Below are 23,807 nucleotides of genomic sequence, written 5' to 3' on the forward strand. Positions count from 1 at the left end.
TATCTTGGCAAAATTAAAAGCACTTTATCCTTGCTTAAAGAGTTTAGAAAGTAAAAACTACAAGTACAACGTATATGATCACCTGTGACAGCATCAAACACCAAAGCATTGTTCCCTACACAGAACGACTTGGCGACTCCTCCCATGATCATATACCAGCTGTCACTGGGCGATGAGTGGAAGGCATCCTGGAAGCCAAAGGAGCGTGTCTCGTTGGCTCCGATCACGACGTTGTCCAGGGCCCACTGGGCACGAGGCAGACCTGATGATTGATCACAGAGAAAATATGTAACAGCAGGTGAATACAGCAAATATAACATGCAGTTGCTTTACCCCTGCTCTTGCATCAACATTTCCTTGCTTTGAACATTTGACCATAAAGTATGTGCGATGCAAACTCCCACAACAGTTTGTAATCCATTAGCGTTTCGTGCAGGAAAAACGCTTGAATAATGGATAGTTTCTGCTCTACCTATCCTTTTACATCGTACCTATACTGTAAAAGTGGTTTTTTTCGCGTACAGAAACTTTCGCGGTTTCCATCGGTGCCAACTTTTTCGCGTGTGTTTAAATTCGCGGTCGGTAATGATAGCATTGTAACAAGCGACGAGTTCAAGACATTTTTGCGTGATTTTAATTCGCCGTTCAACCTCAAAGCGCGAAAAGCGCGAAAATAAAACCACCGCGAAAGAAACCACTACAGTATGTTGATCTATCCATTTCTGTCTGTCTAGATGCATCTATTTCACTATTTGCCAAACAGTCAAACTTTGTGCATATTCTTAGCAATCGTTCTGTATGCAAATTAAGATGTGCATTGTGGCTCTTGTGATTATATTACAGATGTATATATTTGACGATAATTTTTGGAAATGGTCATGTTACTGTTATTTTGTACAATGTTAAGATAATTGCAGAAAATTGAAGGAGAGCAAAAAATAGATAGAGGTTTGATTTGATTTGATTTGATTTACATGTATTCTCTGTATGCCATTTACTTTTTACAAGTACATCAGATGTCCTTGTAAAAAAGAAATGGCATACAGAGAAAACATGTAAATCAAATCAAATCAAATCAAACCTCTAACTATTTTTTGCTCTCCTTTTGCTATCTATGTATATAAAAGTGCACACATTGTATATCTTATCTATTACCTTTCATATACTTATCAGTCTTCCCATTTTTACCTTTATCTTTTTCCTCTTTCTCTCTCCTTTCTCTCTCACCTTCATCTGTAGCTTCCTTACCTAGTGACACAAATGGCTGCCACCACTTAAAGATGGTGTCTGGGGTCTTGGCTCCCAGCGGGAGTGAGATCGTGACCTGTGTTGACCTCTCGTCCAGCTGGGTGGGGTCAAGCACCTTCAGCGTGTGCCACTCAATGCCCGAGTTGTTGGAGTACTGGACGATGACCGCCTCGCCGCGGTCAATGGCGGCCACACACTGATCACCCTGATGGGTACTGCCTATCTGAATATAGAATTGGACAATTCTGTGTGGGGAATATAGAAAAGTAGAAGGAGTTGAAAGTTTTGCATGATCAAACATATTTCTTTCACTATAAAAACTTTTTATTCAATTGAACATATCAACACCATTTCATATGCAAGGTAGCATACATCATGCAGGTACAACAAAGGCTTGAAATGGACCTAAGAATTGTTTGTCATTACTGGAATGTTAAATTGAAAGAAAAATATGAAGAAGGACCGTTATTTCAATGAATATATTTATGCTGATACAGTATGCATATCAAGCTAAGGACTACATACTTGCAAAGTACAAAACACAGGACTTCCAGCTTCACTTATCCCATATATTACTGCATCATCTGCTTGAAATATCAATCAAATACATGTAACACTAAAATGTCTTGCTCAATCACATGGATGACATGAAGAACTATTATTTTAAAGAATATAATTTTGCTGATTTGACTGTACATGCCATATGCATGTATTTCACAAGATTATTATGTTTGCAAACTTGCGAGTCTGGCGCTATGCCCAATTGAACAACATGCAAAAATATTAACTCTGATCCCTGTGTTGATATACATATATGTTTGAGAAGTCTTTGCGATGATAAGTCTTGAGCAAAGACTAACCTGCCAGCTGAAGCTGGATGTAATATGATATGCCCCATGTGCAAAGGACACACTGGAAGAACCAGTTGAATAAAGGCACTCACACAGTTCACATCAACTCTACAATGTCTCCTCATTACTAAGAATCCTCCTTCCCAATTAAAGGCATATAAATGCCAAGACATGGTGTCAGAGTGGTTCAACTGTCCAAGTCATGGTGTCATTCAACTGTCTACATCATTCTGAAGTACAGAAGGGACTAGGACAAGGAATAATCCACGCAAGAAACAGGCTAGACCGTTTCATTTGAAAGAGTGGAGGATGCATGGAGCTATGTGTACATTAGCATGCAGTACAGTAGCCAAGCAGCAGTGTGTTGAGATGTACTAGCCCAGCATGTGTGTGTGTGTGTATGACATACTCGTACCTGAATGTGCATGACTGTATTGTGTGTCCAATGACCTGCATCAGCACTGTGGCAGCTAGGAACAGAAAGTTCTAGAGGCCAAATGACCAGACTGCACAGTGCATGAGGTATTGGGAACACTACAGCCAGTGACGTGGCCTTGATAAAGTGTAGACTAGGCTTGGCCTTATGAGTTAATGTTAGAGCTTCTTGTGAGTTACTGTATGTGCCAGCTGGTCAAGCCCATGGGCTAGTGCCTTAAACTGCCGGTGAACAGAGCGATAAGGATTAGGCCTAGATTAGCCACATGTATATGATGCAACATACCGGTACTCACCTCGTGAAAGTGTCGAATGATTGAGCATAAGTTTACTTGTTGAAAAGATACAGTTTTCTGCTAATTGTTAACACTGTTCATGTGAGTGAATGCTCAGAGAGTGAACATGGCAAACTTAACCCAACCAGCACCACTAGATTTGAGGGGTAATTTGTCTGAGAATTGGAAGAGATTCAAGCAAAGATTCACTCTGTATAATGTTGCTTCTGGAATGTCAAGGAAAGATGATAAAGCACAAACATCAATGTTGTTGCATGTGATAGGTGATGCTGCCCTTGATATATACAACACATTCACATTTGCTGAGGGTGATGAGATGAAGTTGGAGAAAGTGCTTGAACAGTTTGAGAAATATTGCACTCCCAAGAAGAATGTCACGTATGAGAGGCATAAATTCTTTACCAGATCTCAGGGTGTGAGTGAGAACATTGATCAGTATGTCACAGAATTGAGAAATCGTGCACAATCGTGTGAATTCGGAGAGTTGACTGATGGTCTGATCAGAGATCAGGTAATTTGTGGAATCACAGATGGTGGTTTGCGTGAGCGTTTGCTCAGAGAGGATGATTTGACACTTCAAAAGGCATTGCAAATTTGTCGTGCTGCTGAAATTACCAGAGCTCAGGCACAAGAGCTTGGTTCAAAGGCAGATGTGTCAGTCCCTGTTGATGCTTTGAACAAAAAGAAAAAGGCAGTCAATCCCGGTAAAAGATCAGGACCTCCAAGGTGGAAGCAAAAAAGTCAAAGTCAAAGTCAAGGTCAGAATTCCCAGGCTTGTGGCAGGTGTGGCAATCGACATGCCATGTATTCATGCCCTGCACAAGGAAAGGTGTGCAAAAAATGTGGAAAAATGAATCACTTCGCGAAGTGTTGCAAAAGTCGTGTTCAGGTAAATGAACTACAGAGTAATTCCAAGGATGAGAGTTTTCTTGTTGATGTCGTCGAGTCACAGGAGTCATGTGACGAATGGAAAGTGAATCTCATTGTGAATGAACGTCAAGTGCTGTTCAAATTAGATACAGGCGCGCAAACGAATCTACTACCAGAGAGTGTGTATCAGACGTTGAAACCAAAACCAAAGTTGTCATCGGCGAATGTCAAGTTGACAGGGTACAGTGGAGTTGAAATTCCAGTGAAAGGTCGTTGCTTTGTACAGGTGAAGCACAAGAATTTGACGGAGAATATGTCGTTTCTAGTGACTCCCGGAAATCGTCAACCATTACTAGGTTTGCAAGCGTGTGACAAGTTGAAACTGGTGAAACGTGTGTTGAATGTCGCAAAAAACACACATGATGAAAAAATGTCGGTCGAAGACTATGAAGACGTGTTTGAAGGTCTAGGATGTGTGCCCGGTAAGCGCCACATCACAGTGACAGAAAATGCGAGACCTGTCCAACACGCATGCCGAAAAGTACCGTTTCCGATGAGAGAAAAACTCAAAGAAGAGTTAGACAAAATGGAACGCATGAACGTCATTGAGCCCGTAGATACGCCCACTGACTGGGTGTCGTCTCTCGTGATCGTACAGAAAAAGACCGGTCAACTCCGAGTTTGCTTAGATCCGCGAGATCTAAACCGCGCTGTAAAGCGAGAGCATTTTCAGCTACCGTCGAGAGCTGAAATAACCGCGCAGTTTGCCGGAGCGAAGTACTTCAGTAAACTAGATGCATCCAGTGGATTCTGGCAGATTCAGCTGGATGATGAAAGCTCAAGGTTGTGTACCTTCATCACACCTTTCGGAAGGTACCGATTCCTGAGACTTCCGTTCGGAATATGCAGTGCTCCAGAGGTGTATCACAAGATAGTGCACCAGCTCTTTGCGCATATTCCAGGAGTGAACACAATGATGGACGATATCATTGTATGGGGAGCTACACAGGAAGAGCATGACCTCAGGCTGAAAGAAGTTCTAGAGACAGCGAGAAAGAACAACTTGAAACTCAACCGAGAAAAATGTGAGTTCCGTGTCAACAAGCTGACATTCATCGGAGATGTCATCAGTGATCAAGGAGTTCAGCCTGACCCCAAGAAAGTGGCAGCCATACAGAACATGGAAAGACCACAGTGCAAGCAGGATGTCCAGAGATTCCTCGGCATGATCAACTACCAAGGAAAGTTCATCGCTGACTTGTCAACCAAATCAGAGCCCCTCAGGAGCCTTTTAGAGAAAAGGAATGAGTGGGTGTGGACCGATGCACAGGAACATGCATGGCAAGAGCTGAAAAAAGCCTTGTCAACAGAGCCAGTGCTGCATTTCTACGACTGTGCAAAACCAACCAAGCTGTCAGCTGATGCATCAAAGAATGGGCTCGGAGCAGTGTTGCTTCAGAAGCATGACCAAGATTGGGTCCCCATAGCGTATGCATCTAGAGCCATGACTGATGCAGAGACAAGATACGCGCAGATCGAAAAAGAACTGCTAGCTATCACGTACTCATGTGAAAGATTTCACCAGTACATATATGGACGACAGGTTGAGGTAGAGACAGATCACAAGCCGCTAATACCCCTGTTCATCAAGCCCCTGTGTGACTGTCCCCTGCGCATCCAGCGACTCCTAATCAGAGTTCAAAGGTATGACTTGAAAGTGTCATACACACCAGGGAAGTACATGTACACAGCGGATACCCTCTCCAGAGCAGTCGACCCAGAGTCAAAACCAGATGTCATGAGAGAGGAAGACATCAAAGTCTATGTAGATGCTGTCGTGATGAACATGCCAGTCACATCAAACAAACAAAGCCAGTTTGTAGATGAGACAAAGAAAGACACAGCACTACAAGAACTCTTAGCTGTCATCAGAGATGGATGGCCAGAGAGAAAACAACAGTGTCCAGTCTCAGTCAGAGAATACTGGAACATCAGAAGTGAACTGTCAGAGGCACAAGGCATCATCTTCAAAGGAAGTAAGATTGTTGTACCAGCTACAATGAGACGTGAGATGCTGCAAAAGATCCATGAAGGGCATTTGGGAATTGAGAAGTGCAAGAGACGTGCAAGAGATGTCCTGTACTGGCCCCGGATCAACCACGATGTAGCAGAAATGGTGCAAAACTGCAATGCCTGCCTCACGTACCAGCCAAAACAGCAGAAAGAGAGCCTTCAACCTCACATGGTACCCGATAGACCATGGCAAAAGGTGGCCGCAGATCTGCTTACGCGGGACAACAAGGAGTACCTGGTGATTGTGGATTATTTTTCACAGTACATAGAACTGTGTTCACTGTCGACCACAACAAGTAGAGCAGTGATCAACAGTATGAAAGCTGTATTCGCCCGTCACGGAACTCCGTGTGAACTCATCACAGACAATGGACCACAGTTCTCAAGTCGTGAGTTCCAACAATTCACAGCAGAATGGGACTTTCGCCATACGACCACAAGTCCATATCACCCGCAGTCGAACGGTCAAGCAGAGAATGCCGTCAAGATTGTCAAAAACCTGATGCGGAAGTCCAAGCACAGCGGACAAGAAGTCCTTCGAGCTCTACAGGTCTACAGGAGCTCACCACTAGAATGTGGAAAATCGCCAGCAGAACTGCTCTTCAACAGGCGAATCAGAACAAATCTGCCTATGGCCGAAAAACTACTTGACCCCCAGCACATCAATGCTCGCTCGGTGAAGGAAAGGAAAGAAGGGCAGAAACAGAAGCAAAAGAAGCATTTCGACAAACATGCTCGTGACCTACCCCACCTGAAAGTAGGAGATCATGTCAAACTCCAAGACATGAATACCGGCAGATGGTCACAAGGTGGTGTCATCAAGAAAACACTACCACATCGGTCGTACCTGGTCCAGACAGAGACTGGCGAGATTCGTCGCAGAAATAGGCGTCATCTTCGACCTGATCCTAGACGAGGCCAAGACGAGCGACAACCAGCGCAGAGGTACGATGACGACGACGACAACTTCAACGCCCCGATGGTAGACGAGACTACACGAAACGCGACGTCTGTGAAATCTACCCGAAGTGGACGCATCGTGAAGCCTCCCATCCGCTTAGATTTGTAAATAGTGAAACTAGAGAGGAAGAACTTTTCGCGAATTATTAAGACCGCTCGAGAAGAACTTTTCGCAAATTTGTTAGAGTTAATAGTTGAAACATGATGGACTCTAATGATAATGTAAAGACAGGATTTAGTTAAAATACGCGAAAGATTAAATACGCGCACTAAGAAGCAGTGAAACCCGGTTGTCGCATATGAACTCTAAACATTGAACTCAAAGAACTCAGTTATGAAACTACAGCAAAGATTTTGGATGTTTGAAACGCACATGCATGAAAGTCAAAAGAGTTAAAGTAAACTCTGAGAGGTTGTCATGTGTATGTAAATAGTCGATAACAATGTTATCTCCTTTTAAAGAAAGGGAGATGTGTTGATATACATATATGTTTGAGAAGTCTTTGCGATGATAAGTCTTGAGCAAAGACTAACCTGCCAGCTGAAGCTGGATGTAACATGATATGCCCCATGTGCAAAGGACACACTGGAAGAACCAGTTGAATAAAGGCACTCACACAGTTCACATCAACTCTACAATGTCTCCTCATTACTAAGAATCCTCCTTCCCAATTAAAGGCATATAAATGCCAAGACAATCCCCAAATGAATTTGACATGCAAGCAAACATACATTTACATGTTCATTAGTTGTACTCAAAGATTGCAAATTTAACCAAATGCAAAATTGTTTGACTTTTCAATTTGCAAAAAGTAGACTCGCTGACTAATGGCATTTGCAGTAGAATGCAGAAAAGAAGCCACATCAGATCAGAAAAAGAAAGTTTGGAATGCCCCTCACTTGATGGAGGTGGTATTGATGGGTGCAGTCTGGGCCTCCCTTGGACCAGAGGAGCTGAAGTAGAGGGAGTCGCCCATCTTGATGATCCCACACGCCTGGCCCACACTGGACCCCAGGGTGTGGTCCCACTGTCCACCCGTGGGGGAGTCTGAGGCGTCAAAGCCATCCTTCAGGCTGCGGGGGTTGGTTCCCTTCGGGGTGCAGGACACACCTGCATCAGAAACATTAAAAAAAAAATTTCTAAGTGTATTCTCCCTTTTTTAAAACTGTTTTTAGCTTAATCTATGCACACAAGGATATAAAAAGAAAACACTTAGAGAAGTTAAGGTTCAAAGGTTGTGTCACAGAATGTCTTTGATGATGGTACACAGTATAATAACAGGGATATACAATGTACAGAATAAAGGGGATAAGAATTCTGGTTTTGTCAGCACAGCCATTGAGAAAACTTGTGCATGCATGTAGGTTATGATGGAAGATTACATGTATTTCTGTACACAAACAAGTCAAACAGATCACTTGTCTGGAAATACTGTTCCTTTTTTTAATGCATTCTTTACTCTTCTTTAAAAACAACAACAACAGCAATGCAAGTTCATTTTTACTGAAGCATTACCATGGTAACCAGAGTCACAGTCGCATTCTCCGTTCCTGCACACTCCATGGCCGTTGCAGTGGCTGGGACAGGCCTGGCCGATGTAGACATCATCGAGACCAAACGCCGGAGCATAGGGATCGGCTGCTTGCCACCACCTAAACTGGATGTTGCTGGAATGAGAAGGCATAAAAATCAAAATGATGCTTAGCTGGTTTGAATGTAGAGATACACAGTAGGATATACGTATAATAAAGATACAACATGTAGCAATGATACAATGTAGTATGATAATGATGATATCATGGTCTCATTTACAGAGAGTAGCCTCCATCAAAAGTGTAATAAAGATCAATTACATGTACATCAGGAACCAAACATTACACATACAATGTTCATAGTTGTACAGTTGTATGAACAACAACTGTATTCACCGAAATATATAATAGAAACAAAACAAATTTTGCATTCAGCATACTAGAATTCACACACCAGTACTCTTTTACAGCAATCTGCCATGACCAAGATTTACATTCTTAGATTTTATTAAGTATATCAACAACGTACTTGTGATAAAACTGGACTGGACAAATACATAGAAGTAAAACTTGATACAAGAATAAATATTTTAGTATGAACGGTACAGTGTATATGGCCTAGAGAACGTTGAAAAAAATAAAAGTAATTTGTTATGTAGCATCTCTCACCTGTGTGACATGTCGCTAGTGACAGGAACAACAATGAGCCTCCAGTCGCTGTACTTCCCCGCATGGTACACACTCCCATCGGTGAGTTCCCCTCCCTGGCCCTCACACAGTGCACTGCCGTCTGTGAAGGGGTAGCAGGGCGTGGTCACGAGCTCCCAGTGCAGACCCCCATCGCTGGACTTCTCCAGGTAGACGGGGGCAAAGTGGGAGAATGCCGACTGGCATCCAACCACCACCTGCCAAGAAAGAGATATCCCCATCATGTCACTGAGAACAGATTAACACTTTTCTTGCCAGAGGGCTTGGACAGTGTTTACAACACTACGTCTTTGTCATCGTCGTCGTCGTCGTCGCTGTCGTCGTTGTCGTTGTTGTTCTTGTTGTTGTTGTTGTTATTTTGTACAGTTCTGCACTCAAAGCACACAAACATTTTAATTGTTGGTGCCCTTATTGAAGAAGATTCCTCCTAGGGCTCCAGTAGAAATGTTATCATCATGCTCAGAAAACAACTCACATGCTATGATGTCTCAAAAAAAATTCTTTTGTTGCCTACAAAAATGTCAGTAAATTGGTTCAACATTTCCTCTTTAAGAGAGGAGATGGTGCATATTCAGCACTGTTATATGTACATTGTATCATATTCTCAGCCTATGATATGTGCTTTACTGTAGGTGCAACAGAGAATTTTAATTTTTTCCTTAAATTCATTGACATAGTAAAATGTCTGCATAGAATAAAATGTGTATGATTACTGATTGGTAATGTGAAGATAGTATTACCTTAAACTGGACCACATCACGGGTGGTCAGTCGCAGTGACCGAGTCACAGCGAATCTATCTTCACCAACTGCATCAAAGAAGAGAGCTGGACCTCTTGAGCCACAGTGGGTGCCCACTTGACCACTGCTAGTGGACATCCAGATTTCAGGCTGTGGACTGTCATTCTGAAATAAAGATGTAAATCATTTCACTTCTTCAACAACTACAATCATGTAAAAGTGATGTTGAAGAAATAAAACAAAGAATTCATGTGTGAAAAGTCCATTAAGTGCAAAAACTTGTGAAGCTTCCACTTTTGCTGTAGCAACTACAGCGTAGTCTATGAATGAACGAAAATGCAATGTCTTGCATAACTTTCAGAAGCCAGGGTTTTCGTAGCAGCTGTATAAACCATCAAATTCTCTGACTGGATCAGTCCATGGAGAGATGCCCTCTCACACATTCAACTCACTCAAGTTACCTCAATTTGACTTTATAGGAAAGGCTAATCTTACATTGAAAGTTGGTGATGAGACCATTCATTCCACACAGAGGGTAGCAAGGGCCACTAGTCTTTGTTGAAGACTGCAGGTGATATTCATAATTTGCAAACAATCATGACATGGAAAAAATCAATGGATCAGCAAAACATACAGTATGCATCACATACACCTGGCATCAGTTTCACTCTTTGAGATGAAAGGACAAGAGAGTTCAAAACTTTGCAAGCTGTGAGGGAAGTCAAGTCGAAAAAATGACCCAGTTAAAAGGGCATTGTACCGGTTTTTTATTTTTTTATATGTTGTTCTTTTAATTCTAAATGACCCAGCGGTGCAAACAGAATCAAAATTTCATAACGATTTAGCCCGTAATTTCATGTTGAAAATGGAACTTTTTCGGCGAGAATTATGCTAATGAGCTGACGAGCCCGGATGTCGTGATGTCACAGGTGCCAAATATATCTTTGATTACAAGCCCTCGCATACGCGTGCGTTAAATCGTGCCGAGTAGCAGACGACGCTTAGGCCCAATTTAGCTAGCAGGCGGCACTTGTGTACTGTCCTATCCATGCAGCTGTCTCAAATTTCGCTGAACCAAATCGCATCAAAATTACAGGATATACTTCTAAGCATATTTCAAAATACTGTATTATATTTGAATGAAATTGGTAATCGAGAAGTATCAATATTGACGCCGACTTTCAAGTTGTCACTCAAAAAAAACTCACTCTTCCCGAGAGATCTTGGTAAACGCGACATGCACAATCTAGAACTGAAGTTAGCCGACTAGTACTGTGCGAACGGGGAATTTACGTGGGAACTAAACTAAAAAATGTCATGATTTTGGCGATTTGTGTGATTTACGAACTTTGTTTTTCATTCAACTTAGCTCAAATAATTCATAAATTGATTTTTTGCTCCCGATTACTTGAAAGATTTGTCTCATGATATCAGATGGCTAACTTCAGTCTGTGCGTGCGCAGGCCGTAGGGCTACTACGCCGCGATCACTCTTGTTTAGTCGTACAGAGCAGATTGTTTTATAGCAACGACAGGAAAGTCGACAACTTCACTTACGCTTCCCGACTTGCGATTTGGTTTCAATTAGCGTGAGCAAGTGGACATGAGTCATAAAATATTTCTTGTGATTTTGGTGCAATTTGGTTAAGTGAATTTTGAGATATCTACATGGATACGGAAGTACTCTAGCACTATGCCTACACCAGCGCTTGGATCGGGAAGCGGCAGCACTGTTTGTATCTACGTGGTCAGGCCACTCTCGAGGTATGGGTCCTACTAAAACTAGATCTAAGTTAGTCCTTGGTGTTAATACGACCACCATGAGATTTATCTCGACTACAAAAACATTGAAAATCCATAAAGCAGATACCTTACCTGCAAAATTCAGCACAGAAACAACAGGGCCTGCAGGGTAAGGGCCTAGATCTAGCGGCAACGCTAGACCTTGGAAGTTGGAGTCTGGACTTTCGTCTGGACTTTCTTCAAGTTCTGGCAGCAGGGGTATGTATTGCATACTAAACGTTTACGCTGTGTCTATTGAGCGCTGTGCACGTACAGCTGTCGACGGGGCGGCGAGTAGAATCTTCTCGGTCCTTGACTGCTCACTAGTCCTAGTCCTAGTTCTAGTCTAGAGTCTATATGTACTGGGTGCTGTTTTCTTCTAACTAGGCGTAAACCGTGATTGCCGTTGACTATTTTTTGGATTTAGATTTTAAGAATCACTCAGTCCTCATCTTCGTTAGATAGTTTGAACTGTGATGTCGAACCATTATCGCTTATCATCAATGCATAGTTAGTGCAACGTTACTTACACACAGTTTTCTATGGGCAGCACGTTCGGACAATGATGCCAATTTCATTTTGCATATCTGGAATATTCCCCACAAATTTTATCTCAATAAAAAGCTTTTGAAGAGATTCCTTTTAAAAATTAATAAATATTGTTTAACATGTTTATTTCAGCTCCATATTGCAATTTTACTAAATAACAGTTTTTGCAGTACTTCGTGTGAGATTTCATCAGTAAATTGACATGTGTAGTTCGTTTTGCTAAAGTCGGAGGTTGGCACCTGTGACGTATGCCAAAATGTGTGGATCGTTCCTTGGCTTGCTCGTTTTCATTTATTTCAAAAAATCATTACAGGCTTATCCTGGGTTTTAGAATCCTCTCTTTCCAGTTGTAGGCATCAAAAAATGTAGATTAGAATTATCAGACAAGTAGAAAATGTCAGTACAGGTTTCTTTTAACAATTTAAGTTTACCACGCCATAAATGGATTTTGAGGGAATAATATTCATCATGGCCTACCACAAAGGATGCCTGCAGTGACTGCAGCCTGAAGTCGTTGCCAATGAAGACATCATCGATGGCCCACTGGCTCCGGTAGGCTCCTCCGTGGCGAGGCTGTCTCCATCGGAACCTCACTGAGGGAGTGTGGGCCTCTGATGGAAGATCCTTTCTCACAAACCTTGAGATGGGGGGGGGAACCCACATGACATAGTTACCATGGCAAATTTGCAAATGAATAGACACAGGGCAGCAAGATATAATCTTGCAGACAGTACACAAATGAAGTAATCAAGAAATGTTGTGCTTATATACCAAAAGCTTGGGGCATTACTTAAAGGACCTGTTTACCTTTGGGAGCAATGATTTAGAAATGTTCAAGATAACACATTTGATGCATATGTGTAGGTCAGTTGTATCACCAAACATCCTACCATATAAGAATTTCACAATAAATCCTAAAATATAAGGAGATATCACTGTTTTCCTCAATAAACCATAACTGTCGATGATTTAGTCTGGAAACATCTTTATTATAACTATTGTTTACATTTTGTATATTCAACAATACCTAACATCCACTATACTGACTTAAATTTTTACATTGGTTGTTTCTATCCCTAACTCACATTTTAGAACTTTTTTGAAGCACAAATGCTGGGTTTTTGTTTCATCTGCAAATGGTAAATTATGCCTTTAAAGACTTTAAAAAGAAAAGACTGATAAAAGAAACAGTTCATTGGATTGAAAAACAAACAAACAAACAATCAACAAACAAAATCTTTGATGTGACAAAGAAGAGAAGGAATATGCAGAAACATTAATTACAAGGAATACAACAGAAAAGTTACCAAAAGAAACAAAGCATAAACTTTTGTACATGTATAAAGGATGACAGCACACAGATACGATAGAGATCTTTGTCTAAAATAGCAAAAGTAGTAGAAGCTACAACAACAGCAAACTGTTCTGTGGGAGGAAGACACGTGTAGAAAGAATGAACGAACATCCAGGTGAACATGTCAGTGACTTCAGTGACTTGAGGGGACTTGAGGGGAGAATATGGTACCTTGCTGTGGTGTAGTCCTGGTAGTAAAGCTCCAGCAGCCCCACCCATGTGATGCTCCCATCCGTGGAGTACTCCAGGAGGACCCCCTCCGCCCTCTCCGTGGACCTACTGCAGGACCGACTGTCCTCCTGGCTGCCGATCCGGATGTAGAACTGGATGTAGCTTGGCTCCACCATGCTGGTGTCATGGCTGACCAGCTGCCTCACTCCGGGCTACAAGTGGATTTTTTTTTTTTTTTGGAGGGGGGGAATTTTAAGATCATCACATCATTAAAAAATGCTGCTTTGCAACTGAGGGGGGGAAATTTACACACTGCAGTGGCACACCTTCAATCAAAACAATTCAACTTTTATACAGCTGATATCACCCCACTCAAAAAATTAAAGCTAAGTAAAACTCAAAAGTTTCATGAATACAATATATCAACAAAAAATTTTGGAAAAGATTTTTGGATGAAATACAAGTACAATCAAAATATCAAATGTGTCTAAAGTTTGAACAATGCAATAGACTGTACAAGATGTATTTGAAATATATGCAAATAGGTTATCCTTGAGCTGATTGAGATCCCCTATGCATGTACATCTTGTACATGTACGTAGCATATGAAATATAAAATATTTCAGAATTTAATGTGTATCAAAATGTAGCAAGGTAACAAAGTGAGCAATAGACTGAAATACAAGAGTACCGATACACAGAAGCCTAGAACTTGATAGTCCACATTCAAAGAAATTCATGCCAAAATCTACATCATACAAAGAAACCATCATTCTTTATCATATTCACGATATGTAACAATGATACGAATCATACAGACAGGTTTGTTTGTTTTGTTTTTTCAGGCATAATCAGATACACTGTACATTTATATGTCACCAAAATATGAATTGAGGAAAGAGTTAATTTTTGTCACTAGAATGAATAATACTACATAAGATCCTGACACTTTGCCCTACTAATGGCAAGGGGTTAGACCGACCCCGCCCCTTACCCCATGGAAGTAGAGGGAGCAACCAGAGGAGATGGTTCCACAGCCACGCCCCCTGCAAGAGACGCTCCCACCCTGTATAGTCTTCCAGACGGCATTCATCGCCGACATCTCCTCAAAGTCGGACCGGATGGCAGTCAGTCTGTTCGACGCCGGGACGCAGCTCTCTCCCACATACCCTGTATCGCAGCTGTCCGTTCAACATTAAGCAGAAATTAATTGACACTATGAATTCACTTAATTGAATGAAATATGCCTTTTTATTAATCAAACCAGTGCCAACATGCACTACATGTGTGGGAAATAATATGAGGACATATATAATTCATCAAAGGAGTTTTGGCAAAGTTTGGCACAAGGTAAAAAATATTCAAGGCACACTAAGACTGGGGAAAAATATGGATAAGAAGCAGGAAATTCCTTGCTGTGACACATCGTACGTTAATACAGTCAATCTTATTACTGCATTTAAAATTCACCTTACATCACTCATTTCCACTCCCTCGTAAGATACATCACATCTGGGGCTACTACTTCAATGGAAAAAAGTACACTTTTAGGGTACAATGTATTTTGTACAAAATGCAGAATGCTGTGTGCATTATATCCTTATCAGAGCCGGATTAATGGCATAATTAGATGTACAAGTATATCGTATTAAGCATACATATCGGCATTCTGCACAAGATTAAAGTAAGGAAGGGTCTGCCTGTGGAATGTGACATTTGTCAAGTCACCTACAAGTGTAAACCAACAATCGCTTTCATCTGTAATATAATATAAAACAAAGCAGCACCGATTCATATGGTACACGCACCTGCATAATCCCTCTTGACACACACCATGCCCGTGGCACATGTTTGGGCACTGTTCGCCCACGTACAGATGTCTAATGGCCCAGGTGGCACCTGGTGAGTGGTGAGACTGCCTCAGCCTGAACCTGGTCACTGCAAACCTGTGTGGGAGGCAAAGAATATTTCATCACAGTGGACTGGCTATACACACCTACTGTAAGCTCACACAACTGATTGGTTGTGGGCTGTAGGGAGTGCACAGAGAAAATAGAATGAATGACTAAATTTAACTCCTCTGGCTCACCTTTATGGATAAGCAGTTTCCTGTGTTTTGTTTTTGTTTTTCCCCTACAAAGATATTTAGTACAGGTGTATTTATGTTATAGTGCAAATACACCAGGCTACTTCATCAGTCAGAAACAGTAAGACACTGTGCAGTTATACACAATACCTAAGTTTTGAAGGTAGTGGGAGACTGATCCGCGTCCACTCTGTGTACTCCGACGAGTGATAGAGGGAGCCCTGCTGGTAGCCAGTGCAGCCCACCTGGCCTGGCAGACACGTGGGAACGACGTCATGCCACGTGAGACCGCTGTCAGTGGAGTATTCCAGATGGATTGCAAAGTCGTGACCTTTTATCAGTGGGGGGAAGATGGGGGGAGGGGTATAGGGCAAAGGACAAACATGTCCAGTCATTTTCAATCGTGTTATCATGACAATATCTCACAACATAGAGCAGTCTCTGAAGAATAAGCACAGAAAGTGTGAAAATCATTAAGATGATATTCATTATTTCACATATTGAGTAACAAAGAATTGAAGACAAGCATACTTTTATTCATACACATCATGTACAGATTACCATTTAAAAGACCAAACACCCTTCTGATATTAATTCTGACCTCAACAGGACAGATGGTCTTTGCAAATGCAGGAGTATCAAAGTACTTTACAATGTATTAGACATATCTTCACCGTCACATTCCACATAATACACAAAAACCATGTTATAAACTCAAGACATTTCTGATGTCAGGTATGATTCCTTCGTCTTCTCTCTCCCCTGCAAGTGTGCTTTTCATACAAGGTATTTCGTAACACATACATACATGTATGTGAAACATATGCCCCTCTCAACATACACCGAGTAACAAATTGATTAAACCTAGCATTCAAGAAAAGAGTCTAATAATAACATCTCAAAACATGGAGGAAGTGGGAGCTCATACTACATGTATGCTCATGGGGCAAATGGTACTTAAAGGTGACATTTTTTTATTTCTTTTTAAATCTTTTATTTATCAAGTTATTTATTTGTCTTAAAATTACCAGTGTCTGCATTAAAAAAAAAAGAAGCTACTTCAAAACTTGTGGATTTCACAAACTCAAACAGACATCACCATATAAGAATACCTTGACCCCGCGGTCTGGCAGCTTGACCACACCCAATGGCCAGGTAGAACTGGATCATGAAAGACGCCCCGATACGCAGCGACTGGGTCTCTAGGATTGAGGCACCGCTTGTGTGTGATCTGCCAGGCAGTCTGGAGAGTGAACAATAAACGAGTTAGTGAACACTGCAAGACCAAGTGAAGACTAGTGTAACACTGGCAAGTAACATCGGAGTGAACTACTCAAGTATAATGCCACCTGCTAGATAGGAGGAACTCCATCATACACAGCACAGACGTCCACTCATGTACATAAGTGGGCATTATCAGCACTTTACCAACAAATTACAGTATTCAATAATACGTGTTAAAATACATACCAACTTAAACATTCTGAGACTAAACGCGGCATGTTTTCATACCAAAGCAAATATTACACTCCTCAGTGTTGTTGTTGTTCGCCGTTGAAAGTTAAATTCATCTCACCGCATGTTGGTAGTTTCTATTAATCTACGAAATCATTTTGACAAGCTGCATGTAAACTTTATGAGTAAAACTTTATGAGTAAAACTTTATGAGTAAAAGTTTGATACATGGTTCTGTTTGGTTATGTTATGTTATGTATAGTTATCTTAGCTTGGACTGGACATACAACGTATCTCCTACATGGTTGTACTTACACCAGAGCAGGGCTGATGTTGCAGGCCTCTCCGATCTGACCAGTGTGAAAGGTCAGTGCCTGACGGACCTCTCTGTGGTCAGTGAAGTCCAGGTTGATGACGTTCTTGAGGGACGACGTCAAGAAAATGTTGTCGATGGCCCAGACGGACAGATCCTCTCCGCCATTGGTCGGTTGCCACCACCTGACACGGCAGGCATTTCCCCTGGCAACATCTGGCAAGTGTATCAACACAGTCCTGGGGGTACACACCATATACAAAGTATATTATATTAATAACAACATTGAAGCAAGTGAAATCTTTGACATTTTACATTTCATCATGGCCAGCTGCTGCCTATAATTCATCTTGAATTATCAATTTTATGCTTCATGTAACAGTACCTTCACTAGGGTGACAAGACCTTGTATCTCAAATTTTGGTGAAAATAACTTTTTTGGATGAATGGTCAGATCATCAATTTGAAGTGATGTCCTGTCAAAGTCCTAGCTGTCTTACCCCAAAAATGAGGCCACCACAGCATGTCAAAGGAAAGGCTATCTCATTTGACATAGTACTTTGGCTGCCATGGGTTTTTTTTTCTCTCCTGAACATTTGACATTTTGTAGATACGAGGTCTTGTCGCCCCAACAAGGGTATATTTCTGTAACTCGTGGGAATGTGGAGATCAGGAAGAATCAACATAAAAATCAAAACATTGCAAAGAAATCAAATTTTCCTCATGAATAATTTGAATGCAAAAAAATTCTAGTCCCAGATTGTTGTGGACCTCCTTTAACAGGCAATCATTACCTGGCGGTCTTATAGGCATCAAAGTCTAGATGCTTCAGAAGCTCCCAGCTGATTCCGTTGTTGCAAGAGGTCAGAACCAGGACCGACTCACTCGAGTCCCGCGGCGGTGAGCAGCTGCCCACTAAACTGTGACCGCCCAGTCGAACGGTAAACTGGAGGTACCTATGCATTCAAGGGGAGAGTAAGTTCTTACTTCATTTTTTAATCAAAGGTATGCATTAGTTCCACTTGCTACTGATGTATGATGACAGTAATGTTATTCCTCTGCCTTTTGAAAGAGGTAAGCCAAAGCCAAACACTCTTTTATTATGCTAGAAAATTGAACATAAATGTAAGCTGAATTCTCTTTATATTTTCTATATATCGTTATCCTATTATGACATCACAAATTGTTGTAGTCTTCTAACCCAGCAATGGCAGTACTGGAACTTTAAAAACAAAATATAACTTTTGAATGGCTTGTCATATTTTCCTCAAACTTTTCCAACTTGTTCAACTAACATTACTGCACTCATTCAATCCACATTATGCATTTGGGTTTCATATTCATATTCTAAGCTACTGTGTGCATTGATATGTTAGAGATATCTTATGCACTGAGTCTTTACACCATCTAATTTGACCAAAACTATGATTTCCCTCACTCACTAACATTGGTATTAGTAGGGAGCCTACTTCTGAAATAAAACATTTGCTGTTATGTTACCTGACTCCTATAGTGTTTATTTCTCGGGTAATCAGCTCTCTGCGTCTGGCCTGGTTGAACACAAAAGCTTTCCCGGACGCCAGCATGCCGCACTGATAGCCAACCACACCTCCCTGAATCGTGCTGAATTTGTCGTTCTTGTTCAGTGTGAAGGAGAAGTCCTCAAACGTCTCGGTGAGGTTGTGTGGCAGGATTCTGACAGAGATCTGGCACAAATCACCCGAGTATCCCTGGTCGCAGCTGCGGAAAACAACATGTTATTTTGCCACACCGTGAGTGACAATAGGGAGTACAAAATGTGCTGTTTCAATATGTATGCTATAACTACTTCCTAAAATTTAATGTTTTCTACACACCTGTATGGAATACCGCAAGCCTACCAAGTCTCATACAACCGTTCCCCAAGGGTTTTTTTTCATGGTTGACATGCCTGACAAGCTTTCTCTCATAAATCACCATCACATCCCCCCCCCCCCCAAAAAAAAAAGAAGAAGTATGGACTAGACTGGCACAGTCTACAGCTTAAAAATGCTAAAGCTCCTTACTGTTTGGAGGGGGGGGGGTGGTACACACCCCTTTCACTCATACTGCTTATGTGAAGGACTCCAATTCTGTATTTAATGGATTAACAGGGTAACTACAATGTACAATGTAGAACCCAATATTGTTTTCAATCCATTTCTGTCAATACAAATTTGTGACTGCTTGAAGAATCATCAGAAGCCTCTGAATCACTATATGAAGCTCGATATTCAAATTGGCACCTTTATTGTGAAGTTTAATGTTGATTTTGTTTGTGTGTGTTTGGTTGTGTCAACTGGCAAATTTTTGGACTTGTTTCTCTGACTGCATCAAAGCATATGAATTTAACCTGTTCCACCACATTTTTTTTTTTCAAACATAGGATATACATGGACATGAACAGGTACAGTAAAATTCAGTAAAAAGGAGAAGATAATCTTTTTTGCAGCAAAATTTCCCAAGGGATTGATAGGCCAGCTGCTAAATGACTGAAGCATGATCACGCACCTGCAACCCGTCTGAGTGCATTTGCCATGTCCATTACACATCGTCTGGTCACAGGCTTCACCAATATAAACTGTTCCAGGATAAGGGGGACAATTTTTTTTTTTAAGACAGACATGATGAGAAAAGCACAAGAATAGATATGAAATTGTCAGGGGAAAAAAAGTACTTAGGAAATTTATAACTAACGTAACAGCAAAGCGAAATGAATGCTATACCATTAAATGACTAAAATTCATATAAAGCTGTGCTACTAATAACAAAAAATTGTATATTGCCCTGCATCAACTCACATCTCTGTCGCTTTGTTCACTGATGCATACTACTGATGCATGAATCTGAAGTATAATTGTATCTTGTCCTGAGTTAAAGTAATTGTAGGACATATTCCTATCACTCTAGCTTTGTCTGCGGCAAAGTAGGACACAAAGACCACGTTCACATTCTGCCTACCATCACCAATCTAACTCTTGGATCTTTCGTCAAATGCTCTACTCGACTGATTCATATGAAACTTGCAGTGCAAGCCCCATCAATTCCAACACTCCTCAAATTTAATAATCTTGAGAATAACACTTAACCTTTAATAGTCTAGGAGAGTGCATCATTATCCAGAAAATGAACAAGAGTCTGCATGCTGAAACCAGGTACTATGCATAAATGGAGGAAACAGCACACACTAATAAGTGTCATATGGGTGGCAAGATCACTTTTTTTCCTTCCCTTGGAAAATTTGTACTTCATTACAATTGTGCAATTAAAGAGGGTATTTAAGCATGAAGAAAGAAGCTATAAAGTCTACCATTGTCCACTGCCCACTTGGTGTCTGCTCCTTTGTCCATTTGTTGCCTCCAACGGAAGCGGGTGTGTCTCGTCAGTGCAGCCGCAGGGAGTGGGATCGTGATCCTCTTCCATCTGAACAAAAGAGGACATGTCATAGATATTATCTTTTCTAAAAGGAAATACAAGCAAGTGTTAAAAAAAGCCAATTTTCATCACTATTTTTGACAATCAAGAATGACTAAAATAACTAACCAGTGATTATGAAATACATAGTATCTTCTGAATATCACCCTATCTACAAATACATTACGTTGCTCTTGTAGAGACCCCCAGTCACCCACATTCGAAGACATACTGAATTAAAACATTTTCTGAAGCCAGTCTTCTTAAAGATGTTGCTTTGCTTAGATTATTTTTCCCCACTTTGTTTAGGGATGTAAAACAGTGTATTTGTAGCTTCAGAATATGTTAAAATTCAAGAGCTACTGCTGTGCATTTACTATACACAGACCTAATGGTGTGAGGTGATTTAAAGAGACTATATTCATATCTACTGCTGATGAAAAGCAATAGCCGCCTAAATGTACAGTTACAATTTATGGCTTTGATGTTGAATGACTGCTACACAAGTCTATGAGATTGTTGATCTCTTCACAGCTGCATTAAGATTTGTGTATTATTTCAAACTGAGCATTATCAAAATATGATATTTCCATTTGAATATCATCTTTAAATTGACACTTCCTCTCACCATTTCTTCAGTATTATGTATTTCCTCAGTACATTGTATAATGTACAGTGTAATTGGACATTTATGATTTGTGCATTACAATGCTTTGCAAATTAAATCAAACATATGTAAGGTTTAGAAGTTAACCCAAGATACAAGAAGCAAAAGAGCAAAGGGTGACAGATGATAGAGCCTACTCATAGAAGATAAAAGCATACACGTACTTGCCAACTCTACGGTCTTTGGCGGTAGACTACCGTTTTTGAAAGATTGAAAGCTAGCACCCTTTCACATAGGCAGCCTGGATTCTACTGCTTTAGTATGCAAGTATGCCAAAGAAACATGACCTTGTTTATATCTTTCATCAAAATTAATACTATGTACAAAATCTAATAGGCTACATGTATTTTAAGCAACTATTTAATCTTTGATTTGAATATCATACAGTATGTGAATGTGTACACAGGCCATCAAATATTTCGTACTGTAATTATCTTATAGGAGCTTCGCACTGTGATTCAAACTACACAGTACTGCAAATCAAAAAGAGATGTACAGTAGATGCACAAACATCTTTTGATCCGGGGACAAAAAGATACTTTACCTTCCGGAAAAGTCTCCCGTGGAGTAAATGGTATCGTCCAGGGTCACTACTCCCTTGCACACACCAGGCAGACACTGCTCACGCACCAGTGACCATGACCGGCCCTGGTCCGTCGAGAACTCCACACGGATCGTTGTGTCGTCTGCCAGCTCCCCGCACTGCAGGTTCAGGCCGAACTGCAGGTGCATCCTGGGAGCAGCCGGGAGTGTCGGAAGGAGCTGGAGGTTGTCCACTGTCCACACGTTTCGGTTCAGTCCGTTGTGGGTGGCCTGGGCCAGGCAGAATCTGGTGGAAGGGGACTGGATGCCGGGCGGGACCGCAATGGACACCAGCTGTGGTCTCTATGGAAGCAGCCAGACACAGATACGGACAAAACACAGACATTAACCCTCCCACTGCCACACCATGAAGAGACTAAGGACAATCTTTCATATTTTAACCCATTGAAGATGGGCTTATTTTGCTGCAACACGCATTTCCCATAGACACTTGCCAGAGTATAGTCGGGTCTCATCCTCAACGGGTTAAAGGAGAGACTTTTTCTTCAGGTTGAAATACGTACATCTACATGTATGTGTTGTTACAAGCAAGTGAAATTCTGGTTACAATAGAAATGCCCACTGAATAAAACATGGCACTCTCCTTGCATTAGGTATTTGACAAAAGCATCCATCAATATCTTTCACTTTAATGGAATCAAGAACACAACTAAATTAGACCTGGAAACATTTTAGAACACAAGGGATTATAACCATTTACATGTATGTATACAAGTCACTGCTTTGAATAAAAACTTACAGCAAAGAGCACTTTCATCTCCACAACACAGTATAAGGGCTTCAATTTAGGAGTCAGTGATAGGAATGGAGACTACCAATAAGACAAGTCATAAAAATCGAATAAAGATCAAAAGTACACTGTACATAAACATCTGTGTCAGTGTAATCTCAGGGTAACAATAAATCCATATCACAACTGTCATAATATGAACTTTTTAATTACTCATTATGCTGAGATGAGACATTATTCGAGATAGTGAAGTGCATCATCCGTTACACACAGGCAATCACAGAATATCTGGTCTTGCACTAACCTTGAATGAGTCATGAGGCAACACATGAAGGAGTGTCCGATCCAACTGGCCAGAGGCCTGTGCATACACACTGACCTGGACAGTCTCTGTGTCTGCCGGGTCACACGACCCACCACCTGACAAAGGAAACCAATTAAAGGTATATACCACATAAACAAGGAATATTACAGATTGCGTTAATAAAAAACATAAGATTTGTCTATTGCACACAAAGAGTAACTTTGGACTATTCAGAAGTTACCGAGGGTAGGCAATTTTACCAACGCCCGACAATGCAATTTGCATTATCTGTTTTGTAGAATGGTTACAATAGAAATTATGTGGCAGCCATTATTGCAAGATTCTCAGGCTAGTACGATCATGTACCAGCTCCACAATAACCACACAGCACACAGAAACAATTGCAATGCATACAAGTATGTAATACACAAGGAATATACAAGTAGCTGAACACAGTTGAAGAGCCATTAGTGTCAGCCATTAGTACACTAATGACAGATGAAAAGTAAAGTTGGGCTTACAGGCAAAATTAAAGACTTTGATACCTCTCGGCCAATCACTTGATTGGGATCCATATCACCATTTTATAAAATCTTTCTACCATATTATCAAAAAGTTCAACATAAATTACTATGGTATTTACTAGGC

The 23,807-nt window shown here is 41.0% G+C and overlaps 1 protein-coding gene across 1 annotated transcript in view; it reads right to left on the minus strand.

Moving 5' to 3' along the window:
- LOC139718361 (reelin-like) overlaps window positions 1-23,807 on the minus strand; it is an 81,921-nt gene that overhangs the window by 34,008 nt on the left and 24,106 nt on the right. Inside the window, exons 11-29 of the mRNA XM_071629834.1 lie at window positions 23,160-23,275; window positions 22,067-22,407; window positions 20,752-20,864; window positions 19,953-20,022; window positions 18,924-19,163; window positions 18,218-18,379; window positions 17,426-17,662; window positions 16,768-16,898; window positions 15,806-15,986; window positions 15,378-15,515; window positions 14,564-14,750; window positions 13,570-13,781; window positions 12,522-12,681; window positions 9,715-9,879; window positions 8,936-9,171; window positions 8,250-8,401; window positions 7,634-7,844; window positions 1,249-1,493; window positions 83-262 (exon numbers count right to left, since the gene is read on the minus strand). Coding sequence (XP_071485935.1) covers window positions 83-262; window positions 1,249-1,493; window positions 7,634-7,844; window positions 8,250-8,401; window positions 8,936-9,171; window positions 9,715-9,879; window positions 12,522-12,681; window positions 13,570-13,781; window positions 14,564-14,750; window positions 15,378-15,515; window positions 15,806-15,986; window positions 16,768-16,898; window positions 17,426-17,662; window positions 18,218-18,379; window positions 18,924-19,163; window positions 19,953-20,022; window positions 20,752-20,864; window positions 22,067-22,407; window positions 23,160-23,275 — 3,477 coding nt within the window. The remainder of the gene's footprint in view (window positions 1-82; window positions 263-1,248; window positions 1,494-7,633; window positions 7,845-8,249; window positions 8,402-8,935; window positions 9,172-9,714; window positions 9,880-12,521; window positions 12,682-13,569; window positions 13,782-14,563; window positions 14,751-15,377; window positions 15,516-15,805; window positions 15,987-16,767; window positions 16,899-17,425; window positions 17,663-18,217; window positions 18,380-18,923; window positions 19,164-19,952; window positions 20,023-20,751; window positions 20,865-22,066; window positions 22,408-23,159; window positions 23,276-23,807) is intronic.

Source organism: Diadema antillarum, unplaced genomic scaffold (genome assembly GCF_040938485.1).
Source record: "Diadema antillarum isolate AM-2024a unplaced genomic scaffold, OU_Dant_1.0 scf00000093, whole genome shotgun sequence".
Lineage (NCBI taxonomy): Eukaryota > Metazoa > Echinodermata > Echinoidea > Diadematoida > Diadematidae > Diadema > Diadema antillarum.